The sequence below is a fragment of the Vigna umbellata genome, chromosome 4 (genome assembly GCF_029865625.1).
Source record: "Vigna umbellata cultivar VRB3 chromosome 4, Vumbellata_1.0, whole genome shotgun sequence".
Lineage (NCBI taxonomy): Eukaryota > Viridiplantae > Streptophyta > Magnoliopsida > Fabales > Fabaceae > Vigna > Vigna umbellata.
In genome coordinates this window covers 53,853,991-53,867,480 of record NC_142168.1, presented here as the reverse complement: position 1 = coordinate 53,867,480, position 13,490 = coordinate 53,853,991, and the positions used below count along the sequence as shown (strand labels likewise).

The 13,490-nt window shown below is 31.1% G+C and overlaps 1 protein-coding gene and 1 pseudogene across 1 annotated transcript; one reads left to right on the top strand and one right to left on the bottom strand.

Annotated features, from left to right (window-relative positions):
* Positions 1-1,174: 1,174 nt before the first annotated feature.
* LOC148200622 (uncharacterized) lies at positions 1,175-2,325 on the top strand (annotated as a pseudogene).
* Positions 2,326-5,326: 3,001 nt separating this feature from the next.
* On the bottom strand, positions 5,327-8,429 carry LOC124827267 (aquaporin PIP2-2-like). The gene is made up of 4 exons (XM_047300288.2): positions 7,904-8,429; positions 7,105-7,400; positions 5,984-6,124; positions 5,327-5,831 (listed from the first exon to the last, which is right to left on the bottom strand). The coding sequence occupies exons 1-4, from the start codon at positions 8,202-8,204 to the stop codon at positions 5,712-5,714; spliced, it is 858 nt and encodes a 285-aa protein (XP_047156244.1). The 5' UTR covers positions 8,205-8,429; the 3' UTR covers positions 5,327-5,711.
* Positions 8,430-13,490: the final 5,061 nt, after the last annotated feature.

Below are 13,490 nucleotides of genomic sequence, written 5' to 3'. Positions count from 1 at the left end.
TAGCTTTAGGTATGTCGCAATTACGAAAAATAATGTTAAAAATCGTCAGAAAGTGTTGAAAGATAAATGGCATGAGGTACATGACCTGTTTTCTAGATTGAGTGGATTTGCGTGGAACCCGATTAGTATGACATTTCAAGCTGAGGACGAAGTTTGGATGGACCTCATTCAGGTATTTTTAAAAATACTAAGATTTTGTGGATCCTTATAATACATAATATGAACCAGTGTGTTTATTCTGTTTGTTGTTTCAGTCGAGGCCAACTACGACAAAGTGGAGAGTTAATAGTATGAAACACTACGATTTAATGGTGGAGTTATGGGCTGCTAATCGAGCTACTAGGAGCGGTGTTTGGACCACTCGTCAAGCACGTCGACAGCGGGTTGGTCCTCGTGTCAGTGTTGATTTGAATCAAAATATTGAGTACATTCCAGAACAGCCTGAGTGGACGGGGTATAGAGACCCAACTCCACCATCACCTCTTCCATCTGTGGATGAATATAGTCTAGGACAGACTCAATCTGTGCCTTCCGTCCCATCCGGTGGAACTTCATCCTCACGAGGCTCGAAAAGGAAGGCACCTATGGTCGATGTCATTGATTCTCAATTTGATAAGTTGACGACCAAATGGTTTCGCAAATGTCCTAAGCTCATCAAATGTACATTTTGGTGTAATTTCTGATGCAGTCATGCGTCAAGTCTCAACAATGGAAGATATAAATCAAATACTACGTTCCCAAACCGAGATCCTTCGTCGCACCCCAAATTACACATATACAGTGGCGGACATTTATGAAATGTTGAGTGCTATGAACATTGCTGATGAAAATTTGCTAGAGCAATGTTATGACTTCTTATGTGGAAACCCCACATGTACAAAGAGGTTGATGGGACTTCCACCACACAAGCGGTTGAATAAATTATGTAAAATGATCTCGGAAGGTGACTGTTAGGAAGTGTTATCTGACTAGTTGTATTACTATTATATTCAATAATGTATCTGTGATGTAATTAGGACTTATTGGTTTTCCATCCATCTTCAATTTTTAAGTTATGGTTATGGTTAGGATGTAATGGTTTGTCCTTGCTTGTTGTTATTTTTAATATTCAATAATTTCTTATAACTTACTTTGTTATTGTTTTCATTAATTGCTTTGTTCAAGAAATTGTGAAATGGCTTCATCATCAACCAAAAGGCCAAGAAAAAGTCGTAAGGGAAAAGAAACCCTCACTGAGGCAGAAGATGCAGCCCATGTCAGACCATCTGTAGAAGAACAATTAGATCAGCGTTGTTTCTTCACTCACAGCCATCAGATGGAAAACTATGCAGCTGATTTCTACACAAGGAATATTGTTGGTCCAAAGATAATGAATTTCGAATCATTTGTCGGTTCAGGGTTATTTTTCCAACATCATCTTCTATTTCAAGGGGTGGTCGAATTTCTTACATTGCAGGGACCATACTATCCGGATTTAATCAAAGTTTTTTATTCAAATCTGAAGATTTCTGTAAATGGATATTTGCTCAGTGAGGTAAACAAGAGAAGAATTAGATTGAAACCTGTTGATTGGTTGAATGTAGCTAATATGAAGTATGAGGGTAAAAAATTGTGTTATTCAAATATCCCAGAGGACTTTCCATATGACCGGGAGATGGCATTAGCTACTATGGTTATACCAAAAATGTAGGGTCACCGTGTTAAAACGGTTGGTTGTTTGAATATTAATGATAGACTTCTGCATTATGTTATTGTGCACATGTTGACTCCACGACCTGGGAATATTACTAGGTTATTGTAGGAAGATATCTTTATGATATGTGTGCTTAAAAATAGTATAGCTATCAATTGGCCTCATCACATCATGCAGCATATGCTTAAATGCAAGGTCAGCGATGCACCCCTACCATACGGTGTCCTTATCACACAAATCATGCAATATTGTGGAGTTCATGTTGATGTCGATGCCAGCACTCATATTGGGACCCGACATCATTTTTCAATTAATTCTTTGAAGAGGTTGAATATTGTTAATGTCAACCGTGTTTGGCAACACGATGTCGGTGATGATGAAGAAGAAGAGCAACCAGACCATCATGACAACCTTGTGCAACCTCCTCCACCTGTGTTAAATCCTAATATGATGACTCAAATGTGGGAAGGGGTACAAGACTTGCAACACAGAATGCAGGGTATGGAACAAATGCAGGTGCAGGTTCAACGTATTGAAGATAACTTGGCAAACCTTTTTCCCTCGACATGAACCGCCAATTTGCTCACCTCAATCAGAATGTTAACTTGATTCTTCACCATTTAGATGACTAAGTTCATTTTTATTCCGATAATGTATTACATGACTTTTTTTTCCTTAAATTGACTTATGTGTTGGAAATATTACATTACCTATTTTTCAATGTTATTATCTTTCACATCAGCTTTGCTAGTTTTATTTATTTTCAACCTGCTGATCTGCAAATTAGATGGACTCCAATCATTGATGAACTGTAAAAACAAATTAATCAATCAAGAAGACTATGTGTTGCTCTTCAACGACATACATAGGCCATGGAGCGTCGAATATCCTTAGTAAATGCTAAGATTCAATCATCTAATCCAACTACAGAAGAAATTGAAAACTTATTACGGACTATGAACATTGAAGATCATAATTTATTCAAACAGTGCTTCGACTTTTTATCTGCGCATCCATCCCATACAAAATGTCTAATAGGGATGCCAATACAATATTGTTTCAATACATTGCAACGATACCTTACTGAAGCAACGTCATCATGAACTATTACAAATATATTTGTATGTTTAAATGTTGCCACTTTTTTTAGGTCATGTAATATTATAACTTCGTTTAATTATTTGTTTGTTTAAAATTAATCAATCTCACTTCCATAATAAATACATTTATACTACTTGGTAGTAAATTATATTACAAACAAATACTACATTTAAAAATAAATTCATTTTACTACATTATAATTTTTATAATTTTTAAAAATTAATTTTAAAAATTATTTATAATTTTTGTCTCTTTATAAACATTTTTACAATTGAATATAACATTAATAAATAACATTTTATATTACTTTAATAACTAGGGGCATTTTGATAATCTTTAATTTCTACCAATTAAACTAATTTTTAAAATTTGTCACATCAATCAAATCCTACACTAATTCTCACAAACTTTACTTCCAAATCCACTCTCAATTACCCACAAATCCACTCAAAAAAACAACAAAAAATTACCCCCAAATCTATTCAAATCATCTCCCCCAAATCCCTACAAAAGAACAAAGCCTAAAAGATGGTATACGAGTTTTATTATTTAAAAATTCTTAAATTTTTTATAACTTTTTCTTATAACTTTCTTTTTATTCTTTATAATATATCTCACAATCCGTTCATATTTTTTAAAATGGGAGATGATAAAATTTCTTTTAGTGATGAGTTCATGAATCGATGAATTTCTTCTAGTGGTGAGCTTATAAATCGATCAATTTCGTCAATCAGATAAGTTATTTTTCTATCCCTTTTATGGCCGGTTGGTCCTTATTTTGCATGTAGTTCTTTTTGACTTGTTTGTAGATTTTGTGTTTTTTCTGCTACTCTCTATTGATTAGTGGTCATAATGGTTTGTGTTGATCATGTTTACGTTGTTCATAAGGGTAGATTGAGTTTCGTGTGCATTTAAGAGTGTTTTAGGAGTCATCAAGTTGTTGGTCACATTTTATGTAAGGGAAACTAGTTGCTTTAGTGTACGTGAGCTGAATAATGTTGATGTTTTCTATATGTTGTTTGCATCATATTGATGTTTGTATCTAAATTGAATTGTATGGTTTGAAACATTAAATTGAGTTTTGATTGATTGTTTGGACGGTTGTGATTGAGAAAACTAAAGAGCTAAGTAATTGTATAAATTGGTATAAGTTTAAGGTATAAAACCGTTTAAAACCATTTCTCTAGATAAGGAATACCAATTTAAGAAATTGATCAAGTCTCATTTCACCTAAATAAAAAAATTGAGTGTGTTCTAATCTTGTATAACGTTGAGCAGTACTAATGCAGTGTGGTGCTTAGCGTAAGGTTGATTGTGCAATTCTGGAAGCATTTGAGCTTGAGACCGTTAAGTGCCCATTTTTACTACTTGGCACATGTTGAGCGCTATATTTTCACTAGAAGTCTAGAGTAATTTAATTCCCTGACGAGCGGTAGAATATGTCAGTGAACGCAACATTTTGCGAGAAGAATAGCGTTATGCGACAAAACTGACACTAAGAATCAAGTTTTGTGAGAAGTCTAACACTAGGTGTCACCTTTCAATGCTAGTTCGTATATTTGAGTTATGTTATTCTTGGATGTTTGACATTGATTTTAAATTAAAAAGTATATACTTTAGTGAATATGAAGACTATATGTGTGAAAATGAGGATGTTATAAGTGATATGTTTGGAAACATTGTAGAGAGAATTTCATGGAGAAATTTTGTGTAGTGGTAATGTTTAATGTATGCATTGATATATAGGAGTCAAAAAGGAAGTATTCTAAAATCTAATAATTATTCATGCTTAAATAGAGTAAAATGAGTTATATGGTAAGAGTCCTAAGAAGTCCTATACACTAAGAGGACTAACCTTGTAAGTGGTAGAGTGATAAGTATAACTTTGCATAACATATATATATCATTACAAATATTTATTTCCTTAATTTTTTTGTATAGAAATTTACTCTTAGCAAAAACTCTTGTAGTTTTAGTTTTTTAGTTTCTTAACTATCTTTTGTATGATTATCAAACTTTTAATATTTTATTTAGTAGTTTATAGTAGCAAGTAAATATTAAAAAGAAGTGTACACTTGATGAAGACAATATCTAAAGTATACCGAACTAGTATTTTCATGATGTGCACCCTTTTGTAGAATTAAAGTAATATATTAAAACAAAATTACATCATCATTGTTCGTAATACAATAAAAATAGTATATAATGTAATATAGTTATAATTATAAAGAAATCATACATACTTTAAAAGGATTGCCTTTTACTATTTTCAAAATTTTGAACAAATCAATAATGAAATCTGAATTAAAAAATTTAACTATTTTTTTACTGTAAAATAATTATATTGTCTTCAAGTTATCTTTTATTTTATTTTAAAATTTTGTTTTGACAATTTTTATCATAAACAATGATATTTTCGCTATAACTTTAGACAGAGGAGGAGAAAGAGTTAAAATAGTGGATATAATACAAATCATGTGCAGGAACAAGAAAGATTTGATGACATTTGTCCGATTAATAATTTTTCTACAGTGCATCAGAAAGTGTCTTTTGATTCATAAATTTCCAACATACATATAGTGACATTTGCTTTTGGAAAAATACATAGTTACAAGCAAAAAGGTGCAGGTGACATTGAATCAGCATAACCTCTCCCTTAAAACATGGATTATCATGCAATTTCACCTACTCCATCTTGACTTCACTTATTCATTACATGAGAGAGCAAAGGAAAGTTCTAGAAATACTAAGGGTACTTACTATTTACCAAAGGCTCTTATCTTGAAAGAACCTTCAATCTACATAGGATCAAAATAAAAGTACAAGCACTTGACAATATTATCATTGCTGCAATATCAACTCATTTTGCTTCCAATTATGTTCCTTTTGAACCCATGAGAGGATATTTGGTAATAACTCAAATGGTGGGGTTGCTCCTGAATGATCCAAGAGCCTTAGCAGCACCTGCTCTCAAAATGAATTGGTGGTAGAAGGCTGCAATGGCTGCTCCAATGAATGGTCCAACCCAGAATATCCACTGAACAAACATCAGGAACAAGATTGTATCAGACAAAAGTGGGCATCAACTTTTTATCCTTTGTTACTTCACAAGACAAGTTACAAATTTTAATATTTGATCATAGTATAAAACTAGCAAGTTGTTGAATATGTAGCAAAAGAGTTACTGACATGGTCATCCCAGGCCTTCTCTTCGTTGTATATGACAGCAGCTCCAAAACTTCTAGCAGGGTTAATACCAGTGCCAGTTACAGGGATGGTTGCCAAGTGGACCATGAACACAGCAAAACCAATTGGAAGTGGAGCCAAAACCTTCAAATGCAGAACATAAGCACAATAAGAAACTTATTATGTGGTTCAATTAAAGCAAAAAATGTAGACAATTTTATTCCAAAGATGCGATCCAAATTGATTGAGGTTTAAAACTGTGGTCAGTTTGTAGTTTATTCAGGATTCCTGATATTGCATGAAACTACTGATAAACTTGGCTGATGTTATAATTGGAGCAGATGTGAGGACCATGGTTTATTTACTTTATTAATTTGGAGAATCTGAGAAAGTGTATGGAGAAACCTAAAGCTGATAATGACAAATGGGAATGATGATGGAGAGTTTCACAAGATTTTCCAGCTTTGGCAAAGTGACGTTTAGCATGAATGACACTGATATGCATACTTTAGTTTTAGGCCTTAAAGTTCCACATTAACCAAGATACATTATGCTTCCAAGACAAAAACATGCATGAAACTACAAAAGAATCCACTTTTTTAAAAAGAAAGTAATCAGATAAGATTGGTGTGATAAGGCTATTAAAATCAAACACCATCACAGAATTATGTGGTAATGGCCTAATAGGCCCATGTTACTCAAGCATATGGTAACATTTAATTTTGCCCACAGAAAATATGCGCACAATGAAACAGAGTAGTAGAAAGAGAGAAAGGGCCAGCAAGAAAAGTGGAATAGTATATAATGAATAAAGCCTCGACATACAACTAATTATCCATGAAAACACTAAAAGTTTATCAAAGCTTCTTTAACAAATTTAATGCTACTCCACCTAAATTCATTTAGAGAGCAAAGCTAGACGCTTGAAGTTGAGATATATGTTAATAACAAGTTAAGTTACTTCCACTCAACTTCTTTCTTTATCAATAACCAGTCTAAAATAATTTGAAGGAACTTTAAGCTTCTATTCCTGAAAGAACTCAGTGAATCCATGCTTGGTTAAGCAAAGCAGAGTATATTAACAGTATAACAGGATAACAATTCAATGACAATTGAAGACATACCGGGACATGAGAATCTCTGGCATTCCTCTTGGGGTCTGTAGCAGAGAACACAGTGTACACCAAAACGAAGGTTCCAATGATCTCTGCACCCAATCCAACACCTGTGCTGTACCCTTCATTCAGCTCATTGGCCCCACCACCATACCTGTGGTAGTAAGCCTTTTGGAAGGCCTTCACCAACCCAACTCCACATATGGCGCCCAAACACTGAGCCACCATGTACATTATAGCCCTTATCAAAGACACCTTCCGAGCCAAGAACAGTCCAAAAGTCACTGCTGGGTTTATGTGACCCCCTACATTTAATACAAAATCACACTTTTCAGAATATTAAGTAACAAAACTTGGTACCAAATCATGCTTAGTTATTTACTTTCACTCCACAAAGCACCAGCATCCCAATTTGAAGGCTGGCAAACTTGATAGAAGGGGAATTACCAAACAAGAAACAAGATTTGATAAGCACTAAAAGCGGAAACATGCTGGCTATTTGGCTTAATGGGGGTATGTTTAAAGCAAGTTTTTCTTCCTTTTTTTTAAAAAACAAAGCAGTACCCAACAGCGATTTTGGCCACAATGTTAAGAATGTTTGCCATTTCCCAGAATATCAAGAATAGCAACTAAGTGTGACCAAGTAACCACAGTTGACGACCTAGAATTAGAGCTGAAAGATAGCAGTTTTTCCTCTTTGGATGCTAGGAAACCAGAAAATGAAAAGGAAAGCAAAGCATTATGTAAGACTAAAGTCCATGGAAGGAAATTAAAAAGGTGGGTATGAGATTGAAGAGTGAAGAAAGACCTGAGATTCCAGCAGTGCAGTAAACAAGGATGAAGATCATGCCACCAAAGGCCCAAGCAATGCCAAGAATGCCAACCCCACCACAGAGATCACCCCCAGCCGTTACATCAGTCTGGCTCTTGTAACCAATAACAGTGAGCACTGTGATGTAAAGGAAGAGCAGTGTGGCAATGAACTCAGCAATCAAGGCCCTGTAGAAGGACCACTGTGTGAGTTCCTCAGCATCAATCAAGGGTGCTGGAGGAGGGTCATGGTAGTCCTTTGCAGAGAAGGAACCACCCTCAACATCATGCTTAGCCATTGCAATCTGCAACCACCCTTTTCACACTGATCAAGAAAAAAAACACTGAAAGAGAGGCTCACACAACAAGAAACAAGGTTGTGTTTGATTAGTGTGAGATGAGAAGGGGTATATATTGAGGTGATGGAGTGACGTTAGAGCATTTGATTAGTGCAATTTTACAGAGAAAAACAAAGCCAAACAATAATAGCAATAAACTTTTTTGTTTTCGGTTTCGCTCCACCGACCTTGACCCCACTTCTGCTGCACCACCACCACCTCCCTACATTCATCTGTATGTTTCTTTCTCATTGATTTTGTCCTTATTTCTATCTATAAACAAGAAAATCTAAATTATTATCTTTGTTCTGATTGTAATAATTAATTTTTTTTATCTTGTATAAAAATAGAAAAGAAAAATGAGTGGTTACAACTATTAACAAAATATATGTTGTAAGAATAATACAGTTTTTAAAGTTGAGTGGAAGTTGGAAGCAAGGTGTTTGAGAAAAGCAAAGTGAAGTTTGAAAAGTTTGAAGACGTTGGTGCTTAAGGTGGCTTTTTTTTTTTCTATTGCCACTGAAAATGAATGAGGTTTGATTATTTCATTTCTATTTTTACAATAAAAATTTATCTCCATCTTTATTTTTATTATATTTTCACATTTTATTAATGTGATATTTTTGTTCTGTATTTATTTTGTTTGACGATGTCAAATATTAAAAAAATATAATTATACAAATATAAGAATATTAAATAATAATTAGATGAATGTCAAAGTGCTTGTTTTAAGTTAGAAAATTAAAAAAATATAAGTTTTTTAAATTAATTATATTTTAATAATTTAAAAAAGAACAAAATAAGTATTGAGATAGGTAGATATTTAATATTATTCTCGTATCAAAAATAAAATATTAAATATTATTTATCCTCCTATCAATGCGAAAATTTCTCATTAAAATTAAAATTATGATGAGTGATAATAATGATAAAAAAAGAATTATTTATGTATAAGTACAAAATTATAAAAGTTTATATGTAACATCTTCATCTACTCACATTATTAAGATTATCATTGTAAACAAGAAGAAACACATAAACAGACAAACATAAAAGAAATGGTAGGTTAATGAAAAATAATCATCTATTAAATTTATAGAAGTAAGCTTGTTCTAACACAATAAATCAATACATCCTAAGACATACAATCGTTCCTTTTTTAGCTTTGACCATCCATATACATGTATTGATATCGAACTCTAGGAGTTCTACACCTGGTGATGGTGAAGTAACTTGCCCACACACTGATATTAATTTGTCAAACATCTATGACTAATACATGCCCATCAAACTAAGGACATCTTGCAACTCTTCACAACATAACCATCATTCTCTACTTGAGATTGACAATTATTAAGAATGTTAAAATAACTCTTAATTCAAAGCATCATATATCAATACATATGCTATACATAACCATCTAAAAGATTTCTCCTTGAAATCCTTATAATATCTTATACAATTCACAATCCCATCACACATCACTTGTATCATATCCACATGTATCATTTATTAAACCTAAACAAAATGTCCAATATAAATAAGGGTAAAATTTTATACAATGTAGTTTTACACAAACAAGAATAAAATATTAGAGAAAACAATCATAATGTTATTGGCACAAGGGTCGTTCAATGAGCAATATCACTCACTTAGCGAAATACTATGAAAACCAAGATTTAGACCTACAGAGAGAAGTGGTACTCAACGCCTTCAACCACCACTCAACGCCCAAAAGTCAGAGAGCTCATTGATTTCGTGGCATTCAGCGCCAAAAGTGGCACTCAACATCTTGGAGCCTAATAACTCTCGATTTTGGCAGCACTTAACACCACACAAGGCGCTCAATGCTATACCAGAAGAGAACAACTTATAAACTTGATCTAGATGCACTCAAGACCTATCTAAACGACCAAACTGGTATTCTTGGCATGATAATTGATTTGGAAACATGTTTATAACTTAGATCGAATACTAGTTTGCTCAATTGACTAGGAATTCAGTCATCAAATTAAACCAACTACCCAAAAGCACAAAGAACAAATTTCACATAATGTAGACCAAATTTTAGCAAATTCAGTGACTAACCAAGTCCTAATTGACACAATTATGAAATTTCCTCATACTAAACTATAAGATTCCAAACCCAAACAATCAAATAATTGTACCATAAAACAATAACATTTCAGTAACAATTTTAGTTAACTAAACAACAATTCCTAACTCTCAAAGTTCATCCAAAACTAATAACATTCATCAAGCAGTCACAGTAGTATTTCACCACACCAAACTATCAACTTCACGCCATTTCAAATATATAACACAGATTATGAACATCATAATAAATTAAAATATAATAGTTAGCTTCTCTTACCTTATAGATGACCAAACAACTCTAAAAGGCCTAAAATAGTATCAGACACACAAGAAACTCTATCTTTTTCTACGAACAACAGAAACACAATCATGATACACCGTTAGAATAACTAATCAATAAAAAATTTTATAGAAGACTCAAATGTCACATGCATCCACAACAGACTCACATACAAAAGAAGACAAAATAAACCAAAAAGAGAAACAAAAAAATGAACTTACTCTATTTGAGAAATTGATCGATCTAAATAAGAGAACTTGCCACTAGGATCAATCCTAAGGTCTTAGTTCTTCAATATGATGAATAAAGACTCACAACTCTTAGAAAAAAAAAAAGTAAAAAAACTCTATAAAAATAGTTTCTAAAGAAATATATATTTTTAAAGTTATAAAACTCTTCATAAATTAACTATTTATATTAAATCTTTCATTAAAATAATTTAATCTCACTGTTTTAAATCATTACTATTTCTAAAATGTCATTATTTAAGTCAAGATAATATAACATTGAAATTTTTAAAAACAATTATTGGTGACTATTTATTAAAAAATTGTGAATGAAATAAATATATATTGGTTTTTATGTTAATGGTGTCAACAGTTTAAGTGATCATAATGTATATTAAAAAACGTGGGTGAGTAGATGCTAGGTGGCGAAAAACTTGTGGTTCCGAATTCCTGGGCGGTTCCGCCGTAAACGTTGACCATCAGACCAAAACCTAACACATTTATTCTCTCTTTCATCTGCCTTTTTCTTAACTATTATTTTCAATGTATTATCGGACATTAAATTCTAGCTACTCCTAGAAAGAATTTTAATTTTAATTTATATTTTTGTATTAAATTTCAATTTTGTTGATTTTTGTCTCTTTCAATTTAAGCTTAAAAATAGGGTTAGTGAAATTAAATTGGATATACAAAATTAGAAATATAATTTTTTTGAATTAAATTAAACTTCAAAATGGTTTGCAGGAAGTGAACAAAATGCCATCCAACTAAATTAAATCATGTTTAACTTAATCACGTAATAGTTTCTACCCTTCTAAATTAGTTTCCAATTTAATGATAAAGATTATAATAAGACTACTAAAGAATTAAAACTTTAACAGTTAATGTTGAAAATCAATTTAAACTCTAATTTATAAATTAATTATAATTTATTATTAATAATGAAAACTATTTTCAATATTGATACTTTTAAATTTATAAAATAATATCTAACTTAATTAATATAATAATTAATTATTTTTTATTTCTAAATGTGATTACTATTTAATAATTTTTTTAATGAAAATAGGTGCATGAAGTGAACTAAATGTCATTCAACTATATTAAATCATGTTTAAACGCTACAATGATCACATATATCGTGAAAAATAATTTGTCTTATAATACCAAGTATTTGTTGAAAAATAAGATTCGACAATGATTTACTATGATATGTGTAGTTCACGGGTCATAGTTGAAGATATAAACAAGCTATTATAGATTTTGTTTTTTTGTTTTTCCTTTTTAGAATATTAGACCATCTAAGAAAGATCCAACACAAATAATATGTAAAGTTTATAATAGTTCACCTCAAATATTTAAGTTATTTTTATTTCTCTTTAATTGTTTTTAAGGAATTCCACTAATTAAATATTAATTACACAGAAAGTGTATAGGTAGGACACTCTTAAAAGTTTGTTTATTTTTAAAGATGAAAAGGTGCAAATTCACTATGCATAAAGAAATGAGTAGATATCATAGAAAACGAAATTACCGAGAAAAAAAAAGTTTGATTTAAATTGTGTTTGCATATATGACATTTGAAAGGAAAGTACCTATTTAGTTGGTTGAGTAAGATGATAATCGATCATCTAGGCTAACATTTTGATTATAATTAACTTTTTTAGATTACTAATTAAAATAAAAATATAATTTAAATTTTAATAATTTTATAGAAATTTATTTTAATGTATTATTATTATTATTTTAAACATATTTTTATTCTTTAAATTGTATAATTTCTTTTTATTATAATTTAGACTTTATTTTAACTCTAATTTGTATTTTCAAAATTATTTATAAAAAATATTTTTATTAATTATTTTTTAAATATATATATAGAAAAGCTATTTTTTTATATCAATTACATCTATTACAAACTTTCTACTCTTTTTCACATTCTTTTCTTTAATTAAAACAATATCACTTTTTACTATCTTTCTCCTCTTATTTTTCTTTTCCACCCACCTTTTAATCCAAACAAAACATGATAACAAAAGTTATCATGAGTACACAAGTTTCTTCTCACTAATGTGTCTTAATTTTTTCTTGAGATTAAAAACTCTAAGAATTAATACTTGTCACTAATAAGTAAATAAAATTAATAAATGTGAACTTAAAAAAATAAAAAGAATAATGAAAGTTTGTCTATATAGGTCTAACTTCATATATTAAAAGACATTGCAAGATAAGATATAAATCTCCTTTTTATGATAAGATGCAAGTTTTAACTTAATGTCAAGAACACCCATATTTTGACAATAACAAATAATGGCATGTTTTGGTATGTGTAGCAATTTGTTTAAAACAACTATTAGATGCTACATATAACTAAGATGCTTGGTTATATAAAGCTTGGATGAAGACTTTCATGTATAAACAGAACTGCTAGACATTTGTCTAGATAAGACCACGTCCTCATAACAAGATATTACATAAATTCCTTAAATAATTGAATAAACATTGTCGAAACATAAGACACACACCTTTAAAAGAGAAAAACTTTTGAAATGCAAAATTGAAATAATAACAAGATGTAAACATAAAAAGTCCAATGAAGACACAAGATATGTTTCCGAAGATGCAAATAACTTTTAACCTTAA

Coding starts and splice junctions, on each gene's coding strand:
- LOC124827267 (XM_047300288.2), bottom strand. CDS start 8,204: ATGGCTAAGCATGATGTTGAGGGTGGTTCCTTCTCTGCAAAGGACTAC. Junction 6,125..7,104: donor CCAGAGATTCTCATGTCCCG/GTATGTCTTCAA, acceptor CTGCATTTGAAG/GTTTTGGCTCCACTTCCAAT. Junction 5,832..5,983: donor AGAAGGCCTGGGATGACCAT/GTCAGTAACTCT, acceptor ATGTTTGTTCAG/TGGATATTCTGGGTTGGACC.